The sequence below is a fragment of the Vigna unguiculata genome, chromosome 3 (genome assembly GCF_004118075.2).
Source record: "Vigna unguiculata cultivar IT97K-499-35 chromosome 3, ASM411807v1, whole genome shotgun sequence".
Lineage (NCBI taxonomy): Eukaryota > Viridiplantae > Streptophyta > Magnoliopsida > Fabales > Fabaceae > Vigna > Vigna unguiculata.
Genome location: NC_040281.1, coordinates 48,046,714 through 48,065,723, shown reverse-complemented (window position 1 = coordinate 48,065,723; position 19,010 = coordinate 48,046,714). Strand labels below are relative to the sequence as shown.

The 19,010-nt window shown below is 29.5% G+C and overlaps 3 protein-coding genes across 4 annotated transcripts; all 3 read right to left on the bottom strand.

Annotated features, from left to right (window-relative positions):
• Window positions 1-5: 5 nt before the first annotated feature.
• On the bottom strand, window positions 6-1,636 carry LOC114176952 (probable purine permease 11). The gene has a single exon (XM_028062156.1). The coding sequence runs from the start codon at window positions 1,393-1,395 to the stop codon at window positions 307-309; it is 1,089 nt and encodes a 362-aa protein (XP_027917957.1). The 5' UTR covers window positions 1,396-1,636; the 3' UTR covers window positions 6-306.
• A 4,053-nt stretch (window positions 1,637-5,689) lies between these two features.
• LOC114179183 (probable purine permease 11) lies at window positions 5,690-7,684 on the bottom strand. The gene is made up of 2 exons (XM_028065425.1): window positions 7,501-7,684; window positions 5,690-6,899 (listed from the first exon to the last, which is right to left on the bottom strand). Exons 1-2 carry the CDS (start codon window positions 7,535-7,537, stop codon window positions 5,788-5,790), a joined length of 1,149 nt encoding a protein of 382 aa, XP_027921226.1. The 5' UTR covers window positions 7,538-7,684; the 3' UTR covers window positions 5,690-5,787.
• Window positions 7,685-11,364: 3,680 nt separating this feature from the next.
• LOC114179262 (vacuolar protein sorting-associated protein 55 homolog) lies at window positions 11,365-13,280 on the bottom strand. Of its 2 annotated transcripts, XM_028065529.1 has the most exons (5): window positions 13,029-13,280; window positions 12,562-12,693; window positions 11,986-12,025; window positions 11,789-11,873; window positions 11,365-11,705 (listed from the first exon to the last, which is right to left on the bottom strand). In XM_028065529.1, exons 2-5 carry the CDS (start codon window positions 12,658-12,660, stop codon window positions 11,513-11,515), a joined length of 417 nt encoding a protein of 138 aa, XP_027921330.1. In that variant the 5' UTR covers window positions 12,661-12,693; window positions 13,029-13,280; the 3' UTR covers window positions 11,365-11,512. The 2 variants fall into 2 exon arrangements, 1 of the variants encoding a protein (XP_027921330.1); XR_003603448.1 differs by lacking the exon at window positions 12,562-12,693 and having other exon boundaries at window positions 11,603-11,873.
• Window positions 13,281-19,010: the final 5,730 nt, after the last annotated feature.

Genomic DNA, 19,010 nt, shown 5'->3' with positions numbered 1-19,010 from the left:
TACAGATATGCGCCAATGGCAACACGAGGACAAGATATTATCATTACCGTACAGAAAGCTAACAAGAGATGTTAGGCGGTATGTATAGAAGGTTTGTTCAGACTTCAAGTTACATCTATTGTTGTATTCCTTATGCATTGCCGAAGTTAAATTGTATATACTCTTGGTATAAAAACAATTATACTATCAACTAATTAATCGTTATAAAAATCAACTATAATAGAAAAAAAAAACTATGCTTTAATTTGTGCTTAAACTCAATGCATAAAAATAGTTTTGAAAAACTTTATTTGTGCTGTTCTATTATCAAGTTTGTTCTTCTACCTTTGAAAGCCCAAGGCCATCATCAGTTTTATCTTGGTTGGCCTTTTGGTCATCGAGATAATGTTGGTATATATAGGACAGAAAGCCCCATATAGCTAACAAGAAGGCTATAACCTTCACCCCATAAATCTTGTCATGAAACACAAAGACAGCAAGGATAGGAGTTATGGTTAGTTCCAAGTTACCGATGACAACAGAGAACAATGAAGATACCTCAAAAATCAACCCTAACATACCAAGGCACGCTATTTGCCATGTCACAGCAATCCAAACCAGAGTCATTACGTAAGACACTCCACCGTATTTAAACTCCTTCATCTCTCTTCCCATACTTCTCCAATCTCCGCTTCCAAACAACCCCACAAGGCCAGCGACTGTAGCAACGAGCATGGGGTAAAAATTCATCCTCAACAGAGAAGAATAGGTTTCTTCGGTCTTTGCAACCTTCACAAAATAGAGCTGCAAGAGAGAGTGTTGTAAAGCAAACGTGGCAGATGCAGCAAGGGCACAAAAGAACCCAATTAGTTGCTTCTCTCTGGGAAGGTCCTTTCTGTCCTCGGATTCAGTGTTGAGTGCGATTAGGATAACTGACATAGTAAGAACAACTATAGAGTTCAATATCAATGCAGTGAACTTTTGGGAATTGAGTAAGTAAGTAGATACCGCATTGAAGGCTAGTTGGGTGGCACAAACTAAGGCAAAAGTGGAAAGAGGAAGATATGAAAGTCCATATGCATACAAAAGGTCCATTCCTGTGTACATTAGACCAAAACCTATGTACAAGGAAATCATGACTAAACGTCTTGGTTCGGTTTTGGTTTTGGAGGAATCATGGTTGGTTGATTTGTCGGAGTATAATAGGAGTGGAATTAGTATAGGGAACCCAGCAGATTGAACAGATGATGCAATCCATCTGCTTTTACCACCTTTGTCAAAGTAGAACCTTCCCAAAAGTGTGGCTGTGCATTGGCCTACCAGAAGAAAGATTGTATAAAGGGACAAACGCAACCAACGTTTGTATTCTCCGAATAATGCTAAATGTTGAGGTTGCTGAGTAACAGCTGTGGACATTGTGTTCAAGTAGCACAGTAATCTAGCAGAATACAAATATAAGAAATTTAGATTAGTTCTTTTCCTTTCTCTCTTAAATAGAATTGGTTCACAATTGAGATAAGAGAGGGATGCAGGAGCAGTTTCTTATGATTTTCACACTAAGTAATAAAATTGGATTGAGTTGGACTATTGAAACATTGTTTGGGCAATCAAATCATTTTATAATCTCTGGTTTAATCATATACTCTTTCTCACTATTTTTTATATTATTTTCCAGCACATAGCCATTGACTCTTTTGTTCGTGATGTAATATTTCATCTATTTGTATTGAAGAAGCATTTTTGGCCTTCGCCTTCATGAAAAGTTGAAATATCTGATTTTGAATTGTTTTTATTTAATATTTATATTTGTTTTTACTATCCACTGTGTTTATCAAATAAAATTTTCAAAATATGCATCTCCGTAATATTTTATTGCTCAAATTTTTTGAAATACTTATTTGATTTAAGCAATGGGCAGTATATATATATATATATATATATATATATATATATATATATATATATATATATATATTGGAAACTAAATGCTGATTATAAAATTAAGCTCATTTAAATAAACTTCTCAAATAATTGTAAAGAGAAGAAAATAAAATAAACTAATTAGAGGTCAAATAAATGAATAAAAATGAAATTAACTTTTTTTATATAAATTCTCTGTCTGAAGTTTTCTCCTTCAGTTTTATATAAATTAAGATAAAATTATTAATTTACTTCGGTAAGAAATTTTGAATTTATAATTTTTACTTCTCATTCTTTTTATTTGGACTTTTTGAAAAATCTATGTTGACACCTAAAATTACAAGGAAGAAGTGCACAACAATATATTTGATAAAAAAAAGTAAAAAAAAAAAAAAGTCTTTCTCGAAGACAGGTATTGTTTTCACCAAAACAACCAAATCTAACTGATGTTCCAATTTTTATTAGACATAGTTAAAAATGCGAATGAAATTCCATATTTATAAGACACTAGGATTATATTTAATATTTTTTAGGATTTTAACTTGCATAGGTTCAGTTAGTTTTAAACTTGACAGTCAATTTTGAATACTTTTCATTAAAGTTCTTTTGTTTGTTTTGTATTTCTTTTTTTTGTATTTTTTAATAAAAAAATTATAAAAACAAAGGTTTTAGATTTTTGAAATTTATAATTTGAATAAACATTCATACAAGTCTATTCTTGGAACTGTATACAATCCATGGTAGAGTACAGGTGCAAATATGACTTAAAAAAAAAAAAAACTACTTTTTAGTATATTTTCGTAAAATATAAATGGAAAAATCCATGCTTAATATTGCATGGTTTAGACAACAAGACAAAGAACAACGAGATAAAAAAGTTATTCCTTGTATATTCGAAACATTTATTCTTTTTTAATAGTTTCATTTTGATTATTTTATTATTTAAAATTAAAAAATTAAAATTGGATTAATTTTGACTTTCACTCTAAATTAATAATTCAATTATTGTTTTATTAGAATAATATTAGTTACTTTACATTTACAAACTAAAATTTTGTTAAGATATTTCTTTCTCTTTCTTTATCTACTTTTTTTGGTTTACGTCAAAACATTTTTAGATACTAAACATAGCTATTGTTTCTAATAACACTTGACACAATTATTTTTGTCTTTATCATTTTTATCTCTTTGTTTTCTTTTGTGTCTTCACGTTTATATATGGTTAATATTTGAAAAACATTGTTAATATTGTAATGTGAAAAACATTGTAAATATTGTAATGACTTGGTCTTCTAGTGATGTAGTTAGTATTCTAATGACTTGCGGTGCTTATAACCTTCATTTTAGTGAATGTTGTAGTGGCAATTTACAAAATGTTCACTCTAAAAATTTTTAGATTTGTGTAAATATTATAATTTCTGTACAACATTATAATTTTAAACTATAATTTTGTACAAAATAGTATATAATAATTTCTTTAATATTTGAAGGGTGTTTTTTTTCTATAATGCAACGGTTTAGAGGTTTAGAATGATAGATTCTGATTATAAGTCAACCATGAGTTTTAAATGGTGAAGAGAAATATTTGGTTAGGTCAAACTTAAGGTAGTAGTGGCGAAGGAGAGATGTTCTTGCCATCCCAATATTTTTATGAATGTGCTTTGTGGAGGAGATTTTAGTTTTTGCTTTAATTTGAATTATTTATACTAGATAAATTAACTTTACTATAATGTTGAGAAAGTGATGAATTTTGTAAATTTGAGTTTGATTAAATATTGACACAGGATTAATTTTATTTTTCAATATAGCATGTTTCTATAAAAAGTAAAATTTACGAATCATGGTACGATTTCATGATTTATAATTATATGAATTATTGTACTAATGATGAAAACTTTTCCTTGGCATTCCAACCTAAAGTAGCTGACTTCATCGGTCTCCCTAATTCCAACACCAGGCTAGAATGGATTGTAATCGGGAGGGGAAAGTACCTTAATAATGTGTTGCATGCATTAAAATTTAACTTATCTTGATTAGCATTAAATAACATGATTATACTAAAAAAACCAAAATTTCCAATTTTAGTACAATGGAACCTAGTCTATAAACATGCAATTTTGAACTCGTAAGAGCCTCCGAATGACTAAAGAAAAAGAAATGTGTCATAATCCCAGATAGTATAAAGGCATTATGATCAAGGTGTGCCAGTTACAGACTCAGCCTTCACGAACATATCGAAAAAAATCTAATGAATCACCTAAGATAACTCCTACAAGAACATACATCATGGTCATACTAAGACTTTATAAATGATTTCAACGCTATATCCTGATAGCATCTTGATCCTTTAAAAGTTTATCATTTTGATGAACCGTCTTATAATTTCCATCAATTTCTGAAGAAAAGAGAAGTCATATCCATTATAATTATGGTTTACAAAATATAAAGAATTATTCAAATTCTTGTCTAACAATAAAAAATGGTTAGAAGAGGGAACTCCATCAACCGAAGATATTCATCTATCTTATGCACATCAGACTATGTTTAAATCATGTGACCAACCTACAAAACATGAACATAACTTAAATATATGCAAACACAAATATATATATATATATATATATATATATAATTCTTTTATTAAAAGATTGATTTTTTTTTAATTTAATTTATTTATGTTATTATTTATTTTTAATATAGCATATAAAAATAAATTAAACACACAAAGATTTTTAATATCTAATAGAGTCTCTCTTTTCTTAAGAGATATACTCAGTAAGGGAATTAATCTTTAACTAAGTAATTTTTTTTCACGTATAGATATGTCAATAATGATAATATAAAATATCAGTAATGTACTAATGTCAATCAAATCAATAAAAAAATCAAATAAGAATAAGTCCAATTAAAAAATATAAAATTTTTAATAGGAATTAATTTTTAACTAAGAATCAACTAAAAATACTTGAATTTATAAAACACTTAAAACTTAATTAAATTTATTTTTAATAAGAGATAGATAGCATTTCACCAAAAAAAACATTATAATAATATATAATGCAGATCTTTGTATATAATTTTTTTTAACATTATTCTTGAAATATATTTGTCAGTTAATTATAACATCTAATAATAATTCAACTTATTTTCATTTTAAGTGTGAACAAATAAGTGCCTATGTTCTGGCTAGTTGATTACAAATATAATGAATGTTAATATATTTTAAAAGTACATCGATTATAATTGCAATTCTGATAAGAATATGATCAACATAAAACTATATATTGTGTAAGTGTAAGTGTTAATTAGCATAATACAGGGAGATAATGGTAACTTTATCAAAATATTAACTGAATGTTCTTTTCTGTTTGAGAGCTGTCCATCATGCCAAACTTGTCATAGTAAGAGAGAAGTGTTTATAGTATTTGTTCTTCTTTGTTAAATTTAAAAATTAAATAAATACTTTATAATAAAAACAATAATAAACAGTTTTATATTAGGAGAAAACAAATAATTTTTTCTATAACTTATTTATTTTTTGAAAGCTTCATTTTTCTATAACTGAGATGAGTGTTTCTCATGGTCCAATTAGCATTTCCATAACATAGAAGGGTTAAGAATTTAAAATGTGAGGCTTTGTTCCAAGTTTCTTCACCTATTTTTAGAAAGTCAAATATATATATATATATATATAAAATAATCTCATAAACGTAATTGTAATCAATATTAACTAATGATATTAATTTCTATAAAATATTTTATTTTTCTTGTAAAAGTACAAATCAGGCTGCACTAAACACAATTCACAAAATTGCAATAGCAACATCAACAGAGTCATTCAACTGGTTATAATAATTTCATCAAAATTTGGTCCATCCCATTCTACAATCAGCAAATTTCTACCTCAGCCAGTGAAACCCTATCTGCCTTGGCTTTTTTGTGATCTATATAATGTTGATACACATAAGACATAAAGCCCCACACTGCTAACAACAAGGCTATAAACTTCACCCCATTCACCTTGTCATGGAAGAAGATCACTGCAAGGATGGGAACAATGGGCAATGACAAGGTACCTATCACATTTGAAAACAATGAAGATACCTCAAAAATCAACCCCAGCATACCAATAGACGATATTTGCCATGTCACAGCAGTCCAAAGTAGAGTCATCACATATGACACCGTTCCCTTCTCATAATCCTTACTCTCCTGCTTCAAACTTTTCCACTCTCCACTTGCAAACAAACCCACAACACAAGCACATGTAGCAATCAAAGATGGGTAAATTTGCATGTCCAACACAACAGTAAAGGTTTCTCTCTTGATAACCTTCTCAAAAGAAAGCTGCACAAGAGAGAGATATAAAGAAAATGTAGCTGATGCACCAATAGTGCAGAAGAACCCAATTATATGTTTTTCTCTGGAAAGTCCCATTTGATCCTCAGAATCAGCATCGATTGCAAGCAGGGAAGCTGATATCGTAAGGAGGACTATAGAATTGAATATGAATGCTGTGAATTTCTGCGAATTGAGGAAGAAAGAGAAGACTGCATTGAAGCCTAATTGGGTTGCACACAGCAGAGAATAGGTGGAAAGAGGGAGATATAGAAGTCCATAGGAATACATCAAGTTGTCCCCTGTCAGAATTAAGCCAAAAGCTAGGTAGAGGAAAACAATGGTACAAAATTTTGGTTTTGCTTTGTGGGAATCATTGTTGAGCTCGTTAGTTAATTTGTCCTGCTTTCTTGTTGAGAAGTAAAAAAGGAGTGGGAAAAGTACAGGGAATCCAGCTGATTGAACAAAAGTTGCCATCCATTTGCTATTACCACCATTGTCATAGTATAACCTTCCCAGAAGAGTAGCTGCAGATTGGCCTGCCAGAAGAAAGATTATGTAGAGGGACACACGCAACCACCATTTGCATTTTTCGAATCTTGCATGTTGAAGTTTCTGGGTGACATCTGTGCTTCTGTTAGAGTCGTGCAGTTTTCCATCATCTGAGGATACACACCAGAAACTTAGATTAGCTCTATCATTTCTGACATAATCAGAAGTTGTTTAAACTAGTGGGACTCTAGAGATGATTTTCTTTGGTTTTTTGCGAAAGTAGTTCCTCTAATCCAAATACTAAATAATATAGTTAAGTATTATATCTTTGTTTAGTTTATGCCATTAAATTATTGTGAAGAAAATCGACATAAAACCAAAGACATACAGTTTCCAACCAAACAATCTCTAACTTTTTTTTCAAGTTTCACCGTTAGATATTGAAATGGGACACGACAATGTTATTAGCCAAATACAAGGAACACTTTCCGACGAGAACTGACCGAACAGAGGCTCACCTTCCACCTGTTTGTCATAATATCTAACTTAATATTAAATCCTAATAATAGAAGAAACGCAGTGATTCTAAATTGCTGATAAAAAAAACAGTGATTCTTAAGCAATCAATAAAGGAAGAGGATGTTGGAAATCAGTGAGAATTATGTTCCTTTGGTGTCTGTTTGTGTTCCAGAATAACCAAGCAGGTTCCACTCATCCGCTTAAAAAAGATGCAAGAGTTTCTCTTTAACGAGCAGTGTTCAAGAAACTAACCTGTATTTTGTAGCTGCTGGTCTTGAACAATCTCCATTGAATGAAACGTGATAAAAACTAAGAAGAGGATATCATCAAGATATGAAGTGCCGCTTGCAAGCTCAAGTAAGCCGCAGTTGTTGAAGTACAGGAAGTAAATTCAAAACCGACAAATTATGTTTGACTTCACAAAGTCGATCTTATTGGACTTTTCCATATTTCTGTGAACACTAATTTGGAAGTGTGTGTTGACATGGTAACTATCGTGAAAATGATAAGCACCATGGCATTTTGAGCGTTTTCTTTGCTTGCGTAATCTATTTTCTCCTAATCCGAATTTTAAAACTCTTTTCATCATAAGCTAATAGTGTACGAGTGAAGGAGGGAGGACTCGTCAAACTAAAAACACAAGCATGGTAGCTTCATCAACCCACGTTAAATCATCTAACATGTCTAGCAAAAAAGTACAATCAGTTCTGATAGTATATATCTTTTCCTAGTTCTAATAAATCAGTAAGCAAACTCTCTTTGAGTTAGTTTTTTTCACCAAACACTTCTTATGCGTTTGTGTACGCACTTTTGTACACATATTTCCTTCTCTCATGGCTTATACATACTAACATGGTATCATATTTAAATCATCTTCCGCATTTTCTTCTTTCTTTTTGATTTCCTGTCATGGCAAATACTATGTTATCCTCTGGTTCTCCCACAAACCCTGTGCACCCTAACCCATGTTTTGATCATCTCACAAACCCCGCACATCCACTATTTCTTCACCCCGGTGAGAATCATGTTCTTGTCTTGGTGTTGCCTCTTCTTTTCGATAACAACTATTCGTAATGGCGACATGATATGCTTGTTGCGTTAGAAACAAAAAACAAGGACTGTTTTGTTATCGGCACCCTTCCATGTCCAGCCTTTAATGATCCCTTGCATGAAGCTTGGAAACACTGTAACAAGATGGTAATTTCATGGCTCACTCGCTCAATGACGTCCACATTAAACAATATGTTATGTGGTTGGAGTTTGCATCTTATATATGAACTGATCTTCTTCAATGGTTCTCTCATGGGGATAAGCTTCGCATTGTCAATTTACAATAGGAAGTTCAGAGCTATCGACAAGATGTCCACCATTTCTCAATATTACACACAACTTCAAATCCTCTGGAAAGAACTCTTTTTGTATTGTACGACTCTTGTTTGTACATGTGCTTCTCCTTGCACATGTGGCTTGATTTCCAAGATCTGGAAAGAGAGAGCGTGATGATGATTATGTCATCAAATTTCTTTGTGGCCTGAATGATGAATTCTCTAAGGTTCAGTCCCAAATTATGCTTATGGAGCTTATGCCTACTCTGGTGAAAACTTTCTCTTTGATTTTTCAACAAGAACGTGAATTTAAGACTACTTTTCATTCTAATTCTCAAGATTATATTGCCAATTTTGCCTTTCACGAGGAACATGGTAAAAAATTTTGTGGTGGTTTCTTTGACAAACGTGGACGAGGCGATCTCCTCGGTCTGGTGGCTGCAATCCCAAATATTGTGACCATTGTCACCGGACCAATCATGCCTCTGATTCCTGTTGGATTAAGCACGAACTGCCTCAAGGCTCTAACCTACACACTAAAGTCCAACCTCTTTCTTCCAAGCCCTCTGCTCGTGCTAGTATGGTTGATATCCTCTCCTCTATTGCCGATCTTCGTGTCGGGAAGGATTATGAAGCTCTTATCGCCTTGATCCAACACACCTTATCCAATGCATTCATTTGTTTCTTATGATAATTATTCTTTTGACCATACTGTTTTTCGTCATAATATTTCTACACAAGTTGAACCTTTCTCCTTCAAAGAAGTTGTTCAACATGACTATTAGAAATAGGCTATGGATGTTGAGTTCTTGACAAAAACTAGACTTGGACTTTAGTTCCTCCTTCTTCTGGCATCAAGCCAATTGGTTGTTGCTGGGTTTACAAACTCAAACATAACCAGATGGCACAATTGATAGGTTTAAAGCACAGTTGGTGGCTAAGGGTTTTACTCAAACTGAGGGGTTTGATTATTTTGAAACTTTCTCTCATGTTGTCAAACTTACTACTGTCTGTATTCTTTTAGCCTTGGCCACTGCTAGTGATTGATTTATTCATCAGTTGACAATGTTTTCCTCCATGAAGACTTACATGAAGAGATCTATATGAAGCTTCCACCTAATCTTTCTCTTTCGCAGCCAAATCTTGTTTGTAAGCTTAACAAGTCTCTATATGGTTTAAAACAAGTCAATCGTAATTGGAATCAAAAACTAACTTCAGAGCTATTTCTTGGTTACACACAAAGTTCTGCTGACCACTCTCTCTTTGTGAAGAAATTTGTCTCTGTTATTACTGTTTTATTGGTTTATGTCAATGATGTGGTTCTCACTAGCAATAGCATTGCTGGAATTAATGTTGTAAAAGCTCATCTTCATTCTAGATTTCATATTAAAGATCTTAGCCCTATCAAATTTTTTTGAATCATGAAGTTTCTCGTTCTCTTGATGGATTAGTTTTGAATCAAAGGAAATACTATTTGGACCTCATTTCAGAGGCAGGGATGCTTGGATGTAAACATGCACCAACGCCATCTAATCCTTCTATCAAACTTCATGCCGACGAGGGAACTCTTCTACCAGGTCATTCTTCCTTTCGGCGTTTGATTGGATGATTAATTTACTTGACTAACACCAGGCCTGATATTAGTTTTGTTGTCCAACAACTCAGCCAATTTATTTCTTCTCCACGTGAACCACATATGCAGCAGGTTGTACGGATCATTCAATACTTAAAACATGCTCCTAGATATGGACTTACTTTTGTATAAATCTAACACCTCTCTTAAAACTCAGACGTTTTCTGATTCTGATTGGACAACATGTGCCACTACCCGACGTTTTGTTTCTGGATATTGTGTTTTCTTGGGTACATCTTTGGTTGCTTGGAACACTAAGAATCAAACCACTATTTCACGGTCTTTTTCTGACGCTGAGTATCGTGCTTTGGCATCCCTGGCATGTGAAATACAATGGATTCAATACCTTCTTCGGGATTTGCATTTTTCTGTTCCCACTCCCTATACTGTCTTTTGTGACAACAATTTTGCTATTCACATTGTCAAGAATCTCACTCTTCATGAGAGAACCAAACATATAGAACTTGATTGTCACATTATACGACAAAAACTTGTTAATGACCTTATTCACTTTTTCCATATTCCTTCTACAAGTCAACTTGCTGATATGTTTACTAAGTCATTATATCCTTTTGTTTTCCGGGTTGCTACTTCCAAGTTGGGACGTTACAATTTCATGCCCACCTTGAGAGGGGGTGATAAAGATATTATATATCTTCCACTTTTATTTAGATTGATAGAGATATTATATGTTTGATTCTCTTTTATTATTATCAAATATTCTGTTGTATTAAGTTTTACTTTTTTTTTTATATGATGAGACATTGTACTCTATAGATTGAACAAATATTCTACAGTAAACAAATTCTTTTTAAGTTGTTTTTCATCAAACATTTCTTTTATATATATATATATATATATATATGTGTGTGTGTGTTTTTGTACACATGTTTCCTTACCTCATGACTTACACGTACTAACAAGTTCTCATTGCTTTGGATGAAAAACCTTCCAATTCTGGTCCTCATAACTTATACGTACTAACAAGTTCTCATTGCTTTGGATGAAAAGCCTTCCAATTCTGGTCCTCGTGACTTATACGTACTAACTCGTACTAACAAGTTCTCATTGCTTTGGATGAAAAACCTTCCAATTCTGGTCCTCTGACTTTGAGGTCTCTACATAGCCTTATTGTTAAACGTCATTTAACAAGGCCTCTTCGTTTCAAATGGGTTAAAGGTGATGAATTTATTGTGAAAAAAATCTAAAGGTGATGACGCTCCTACAAACAAAAATCAACTGCAAAGTAAATAAATACATTTTTTTTGACAGGAAGAAGCAAGCCTCTCATGCCCTCACCCTGACTTCAAAGAACACTATAATCATCTTCATCATTCATCCTTATGTAACACATTATGGCAGATACAAACACAAAGAATGAAGAGAGTTCCATAGCAAGGGCTCCCCAACTGATAACACCAGCATGCTTTAATATGGCTGGAATGGCAATGCTTCCCACAGCTGATGCCCCACTTAAGAACTTGGTTGCATTCATCCAGCTGTTCCATCATTCCCCAGCTTGGATTAGGAAAATTCAAACACAAACCTATTTTACTTTTCCAGACAAAAGTTAAGGATTTACGTGTTATCTGATTCAGAAAATACAGAAGAACGTTCAGATCCCGCGAAGAAGAGCAAAGGTATTGGAAGAATCACATATGTTATCGCTGCATGAAGAGTAAAAAAATATTTAATAACGTACAAGAATATATCTTCTTGTCTCCCAAGAAACAATTAATTAGCATTTTAGAGAATCAATTCAATGATGCTTTATCTTACCAGTTAGCATTGGCCACCAATTTTTATATAACGCACATGCCTGCAATACAGAACCAATCTTAGTAAACAGTGATGAGACATCTGTTGATGGATTAATTTATTGAAAGGGAATTGGTTCAGGAACTCATGCCATGGCTAGGCAGAACCGTTGGGTTTTTAATAAATTTAAATATATTAATAGGTTGTGATAACTAATCGTTGTAAGAAACTAACTGTTGGATGGTTAATGTACTAGTCGATGGATAGTTAATGTAATAGCAATTGGGTAATCGATGTACTAGTTGTTTATATCTATCGGAAGTACAACGGACTAAAATTGTAAGCTATAAATTATATTCTTGATGACACAACGAAAAGTGAATAAGTTTTTTCATCCAAGAGGCTCTTTCTCCTAACAAGAAACTGCCTAGGAAAAAAAAATATTGTATGATCTGAAGTATATGTCTGTAATCTTAACCGTTTTCTACATAACAAGTAATAAAAACTTTTAGTTTACAAAATAATAAACCTGTTCCCTCTGCCCAATTGTTTTCTTTGAGCCTCACATTTATATAGGTGGGAAAAAAAAATACTGACCAAAATATGCAAGACAACACCTCCAGAGACCAAAACTGCTAAAAGGAGAAGTTTCCCTGTGTTCAAGCAGTAACGGAAATATCCTGGAAACTCTGCCATCTCCTACTCAACTCATTTTATGAAAACTAATATCTGAATCAAAATATAATAACATACTGCTATGAGAGCCTTAAATTTGAAGAAAATGCTAAATAAAGAATCAGTTCTAAAGATTACATTAATGCACATAGTCATAAGTAATATCATTTATTTTGAATAAACCTCACGTGCACAACAAAGATTTGAAGGTGAGACACACAAAATCTAGTATAGCTTAAGAACTAGAACGAGCAAGTGGGACTCCATGTTAGATCGACACAAAGCTACAAGAAATCATGTCAAATAGAGAGTAAAAGGCATAATTCTTTTAGCTGACGGAAGTGAAAAATTTTATCCAAAATTTTGAAATAACATTACATGAATATTACCTGTCTATAATATATCTGTTTGTTTGTGTGCGTCTCTCATGTCTTTCTATCCATCTTCAATCTTCCCTCGCCAAAAGAGCAAAGAAGCGCAAGAACCAATCTAGTACAAGAACTGAAGAAGTTTATAAGACACCAAATTAAGGGCAACGAAATTGAATATATATATATATATATATATGCTCGAAACAAAAATAGGATAATAACAAGAACGTTTGGAATGATATTTCGTTCTAATGCAGCAGCAAAGATTTTTAAGCGGATGGAGCTAACTTTGTTTACACCTAGAGCAAACTTATTGACATTTTATGAGATAAAAATAAAAATAAAAGAATAAATTAATTTTTTTATATAATATTTTACAGAACTTTTTGTACATTAAAATTTTATTTTTAATTAATGTATAAATTAACGTTCACTTACAAATAATAAAAATAAAATCATCAGAATATTAAGTAACTAGTTCAAACCTATCTTAAAATAGTTTGTTACATCTACTCCCCCAGCGTCCATCCACCAGTCAGGTTCTGATAGAGCGTTGCCCAAAGCTTCGTCAAATACAAATTGTATTGAGAAAAAAAAAAAAAATTAGGTGTCTAGACCAGTTGTTGTTGAACTTCTTTTTACTTAGACTGGTAGTAGCATTCTCATAAATGTTATTTTTTTTACTCGTCTTTTAAACTTGTTATTTGTTATTAGTTAAACTGATAACATCATAGATAAAACTAATCCATAAGTGTAGTGTGATTCTTGAGTTTAATTAAAATGTAATAAATGAGTTAACATTGTGACAGTAACTTGTAACTCTTAGTCCAATAATCAAATTTTTGAGTTATAATAATTTAAATAAATTCTAATAAACATTATTTCTTTTTCTAAATGGTGGAAGTTCGTGATGGTAAGGTAGAGGTGGATGGGGGTTCGGTTTTGAGTATTACACATCTCTGATATTTAATATAAGTATAAAATTGTTCTTTCATCTTCATCTTTACCGGAGAATATATATATATATATATATATATATATATATATATATATATATAAAGGAACAAAGAAATTAAGTAAAAAAAATATTCAATTTATTTGTTATATTTTTCGTCAGTTGCACGGTGGTTTAATTTGATTGCAACAAAAATGAGTGATTATGTTGAAAAAAAAATTAAAGAGATAAAACTCTTTTCTTTTTAAAAGAACAAAAGACCATACATGTGTCATGAAAAGTTTAAAAGTTGATTAAGCCTTAATTTTAGCTTATAACTGGTCACCAATGCTTTCATCCATCAAGTAAGGGTGTAAATAATTTTTGGATTAAATATATTCTTTAACCAAATTTTAGTAAGTTTATTTCAAGTTTTAAACCTGTTTGATTCTCAATTAACATTGAAACATATATGTATCAAATGGTATAAACAATTCAAATGTTACCATGAAACGTCAAATAAATTTAAAAAATTTTGTTACAAATATTTAATCTACACATTACTAAAGATAAGAAATTAAATTGATTCAAAATTTAGAGGAGGACTAATTTAAATTTAATCTATACTGAAAAATAATGAATCAGAAACATATTTAACCTATACTACTGAAAATTAATAAAACAAAAACATATTTAACCTATATTTTTTTATTAGATAAAGTAGAAAACAAAAAATTAACATTTTTTTTGCTATATATGTAAAAAATAATGCATTAAAAGCTCAACTAGTTTTCACTTAAATTGTGGATGTATTGAATAACTGCGAAAAAGAGGACATGTTGGGAAAAAAACTAAACCTTAGAGCAATTAACGAGTATGAAAAAGGAATTGAGACTTTCATAATTACATGGATTATTTGAACTATGCGTAATTGTGTTTTGACTACATTGAAATTTCTTTGGGCCAGACTATGAAGCTTATAAAAAGGGATTATCCAGTGGCATTCTGAAAGTTTTCTTTATCCCCAACAAATGTTCTCGTACGCCTAGGATCATCCAAATAAACTGCTACTCTCCCATTTACTGAAAAAGAACTTGAATTTCAGACATAATATATCGGATCTGTTTACCTTAATTTATGCCCAAGTCCTTCTAAAAAAATAAAATAAATTCTCTATAAACAATTTTGTACAAGTTAAAAAAAAAAAAAGGTCTAAAGCCGTAATACAATAGATTACAAAAGCATGTTTATAGGAAAATATGTTGAACTAAAATTAATTTCTCTTGTTATTTTTCTAAATTGTTTTACAAAGTTAATCCAAGGATACAATAATAAAACACCAGAAACAAACAATTTTAATTGTGAAAAAAAGTCATATATTAATATTAATATTTATGAGTTATTTACTTTAATTTACGAGCATCTGTTATTTTTTTGAGTTATAAATATATTTTTAGTCTATAAATTTTCACGCAAAATTGAAAGTCATCTTTGTTTAAAATTTTCATACATTTTAATTTCTAAAATTTTAAAAATAAAAGGATATATAATCTTTTTAATGCAATTATATTAATTTTTTTACATATCAACCATGTTTTTCAGCTGAAATTTGTGAGCTTATATTTATGTTTTAGGCCCATTTAATTGTTGTCATTAGAGTTATCTTTGTGTGTGTATATATAACACACCTCTTGTAACATTTTATACACACTCAATAATACACATTCTCTCATTCTTTATATATTTCTTTGTTTTTTACAAGATTGAAGTGAGAACATGTAAAATAATGTAAATAACTTAAATGTTAGCATGAAACGTGTTTAACATGTCAAAAACATTTAACGTGATTGAGTTAAAATAATGTATTCATTCACTTTTGAAGTTTTGGGACCAAAATATATCAAAATTTCGATAAAGACAAATTATAATCTTGTGTCAAAGTTTAGGGATTAAAAACTTATTTAACCATCTTTTTATAACAACAAAAATTAATAAAATTATAGATAGCTTTTATTTATTTTGTAGCTGATTAAATAAGAAAACATTTAAATTTTGAAAATATATCATTTAAAGGATAAAAGTAAAAAGAGAAATATATATATATATATATATATATATATATATATATATATATATATATATATATATATAATTGTAGAATTGTTGCCTATTTGCAACAACGAAATAACTGTAGCCTAAGATATGATAATAGAAAACATTTTTGCAGCCCCTTAACTCAACGATTTTTTGTGTTGCTTTGTTTATTCTTTTAAAGCAAGGATTATAAAAATGTTAGACTATAATAAATCATGTATAGGCAAGACATTTTTAAACATGGAAATATAAAAATACAACCATTTAAATTAATTTTATAATACTTTTTATTTTATTTATATATTTAGTTGATCATATTTTAAATTATAATTTTATTTTAAAAATGTTAATTATTTTAAAGATAATAATTTTATTTTAAGCAACATTTTGGAAAAGTGAGATTTTTTGTAATTTTTAAACAATACTTATAAGATCGTTGTCTTTTTAATGATTAGCCAATACTTTTATACTCGTGGATAAATTTAGTATTGTCTAAATGTTGTAATAGGATCGAAAATAAAGCTGAAATCTTTGTCCTATTTTTGTTTGAGAAAAATCTTTTACTTAACTAAAAATATAAATAATTCTATCCTGTGCAACCGAGCAAAAGAATTTTCAAGATTTTTATCCATAATTAGTTTAACAAATACAATTCTCTGACACCGTCTAAATGGTTAGCATGAATATAAATTTGTTCAAACATTACTTAAGTTTTCTTTGTTGTATATCCTAATCCACTTTCTTAAGTTTACTTGTAAACGTAAGTCTTGTGCATTAGATAAGATGTAATCTTTTGTTTATTTAATATAAGTCTTTCAAAAATCATTATTTTATATTTTGTTTGTTGAATATTCTTCATATATGATTTATAAAAAATTGTATGCGTATATTTATATTTAATGTATATGTAGATTGTATTTTGAAGGACGGTGTCTTTTGTATAGACCTCCATTGAATTTATATTAAAAATAATACTTTGCGAAAGTATTACATTAACTATTAGCATAATTCAAATAAAATTAGTATTAACATTTTTATATCAAAATTGTATTTTTTTTTTTAATTATATCGATAGTTATAATATTAAACCAACTATTTATTCATATGTTATATTTTTATGATAGTAAATAAATAATTAAATGAATTCTCAGACACAAAAAATTTCCTGACAAACAAAAATGAAAATATAAATAAAACAAAACACTATAACAATTTAGTTTTGAATTTCTAAGTCTCCAAAACATCTTACTACCATGCTTACTTAGTTGATATGAAGAGTGTGAAATTCTTTTTGCATGATATTTAAGTATGTGAAGAACAGACCATTAATTACTGATCTGAACGCAGATAAATCATGCTAACATAATATGGCCAAGATGGCAATTGTTTAAAGTTGTACATATATGAGGTATTTTTTCCCATACTGAAAATATGACATATTTATGGGTCGTTTTAATAACTTTTAATTATATTATACTTTCTCCATCCCCTTCTCTCCGTCACAATTTCTCTCATATGCAAATGATAAATATTTTTATTTTATTAATATCTACTAATTTCCTCCTATTATGTCTTTTGTCTCTTTTATTTATTAATTATGAAAAGTGCGTTGCAAGGAAGGACAGTAGCTTGCAGGTCCACACTAGACTAATAAGAAAATTCTACCTAATTTAATATTCTACTATTTATTATCTACAATATGAATGACTTTTTCCTCTGCAGCCAAATTTTTTAATAAATAAATTAAATAATTAAAAAATTATAATTAATATATATATATATAGAAGTTTGATATTTAGTTTTTTTTATGACTTTTTTGTATATTTATTTTTTTATGAATATAAAAATAAAAGTCATGTACTATATATTTTTTCATAATATTTTTTAAATGTGATTTCATTATCATATTTTTTTATATTTATGTTTTTCAATTTTTGATTAGATTTTGATAAAGAAAATTTAGTCTTAATTTTGTTTAAATAGTTATATTGATGAAAAATAAAATAATAGATTTTTTTAAAGTGATAAAAGAGAAGATATCTTTTAGAAGAAAACAATATAAATTTACTTCTTCACCTATTTTATTTTTAAGCATGAAGCATGATACTACTAGAAATTCAATTGTTTTGTTGAATTAGAGGACCATTTATTAAAATTCAAAAAATTATAAGTGAAAAGTTTCATATTAATTTTTTTGAATTGTAGGCGGAATGTTTCATATTAATTCTTTGAAACTTATTATAGGAAAACGTTTCTCAAATATAAGAATATATAGAGAAAGAGATAAATTAGAAAAAATTATTTAAAATGAGTTTCATATCAAATACAATTTTAAAACTATAATTTTTTTAAGGAAAAACATACCAAGATTTCAATACTAAATTATATATATATTTATTATATTAGTAATAATAATTAAATATATAAAATTTGAATACATTATTTTGATCTCTTTAAATTTTTTGATCAAGTTTGGTCACCCTAGTTATTCCGTTTAAGTGTGTGTTCTATTTATCTAAACTAAGAAAAGTATTTGTTTTTTTTTTTTACTTTTAATGTACTCTGCTTACTATCAATTTTTTTAGGTTTTTTTTTCATTTCAATATATATTTATGTGTTTTTCATTTTTTTTCCTTTAATGCTATAATTAAATTTTTGTTTGAATTAATTATTTTTCATATCAATTTAATTAAAAGTGCAATTAAAAAAAGGATGTTTTTTGTACGTTAAAACAAATAGATAGAAAATAAGTCAAAAGACCTATCATTAGAAAAAGGAGAGGAGGTGACATCCATGAATTAAATTAGGTTTAGATTAAAGTAATTACTGGATCCCTCAAATTAAGGTTATAAATTGTTTGTCGCTGCTTAATTAAATTAGAGAAGTGGCCGAATGGGAGGACATTACTAGATTTCTTAATCAACTTTTACATATTATATTAAAATTAACTCTTGGGTCAGAACTCAAATCTC

Coding starts and splice junctions, on each gene's coding strand:
- LOC114176952 (XM_028062156.1), bottom strand. CDS start 1,395: ATGTCCACAGCTGTTACTCAGCAACCTCAACATTTAGCATTATTCGGA.
- LOC114179262 (XM_028065529.1), bottom strand. CDS start 12,660: ATGGCAGAGTTTCCAGGATATTTCCGTTACTGCTTGAACACAGGGAAA. Junction 12,026..12,561: donor GTGTTGTCTTGCATATTTTG/GTCAGTATTTTT, acceptor TCTGTATTGCAG/GCATGTGCGTTATATAAAAA. Junction 11,874..11,985: donor TTGGTGGCCAATGCTAACTG/GTAAGATAAAGC, acceptor CTCTTCATGCAG/CGATAACATATGTGATTCTT.
- LOC114179183 (XM_028065425.1), bottom strand. CDS start 7,537: ATGGAGATTGTTCAAGACCAGCAGCTACAAAATACAG. Junction 6,900..7,500: donor CCAGCAGCTACAAAATACAG/GTTAGTTTCTTG, acceptor GTGTATCCTCAG/ATGATGGAAAACTGCACGAC.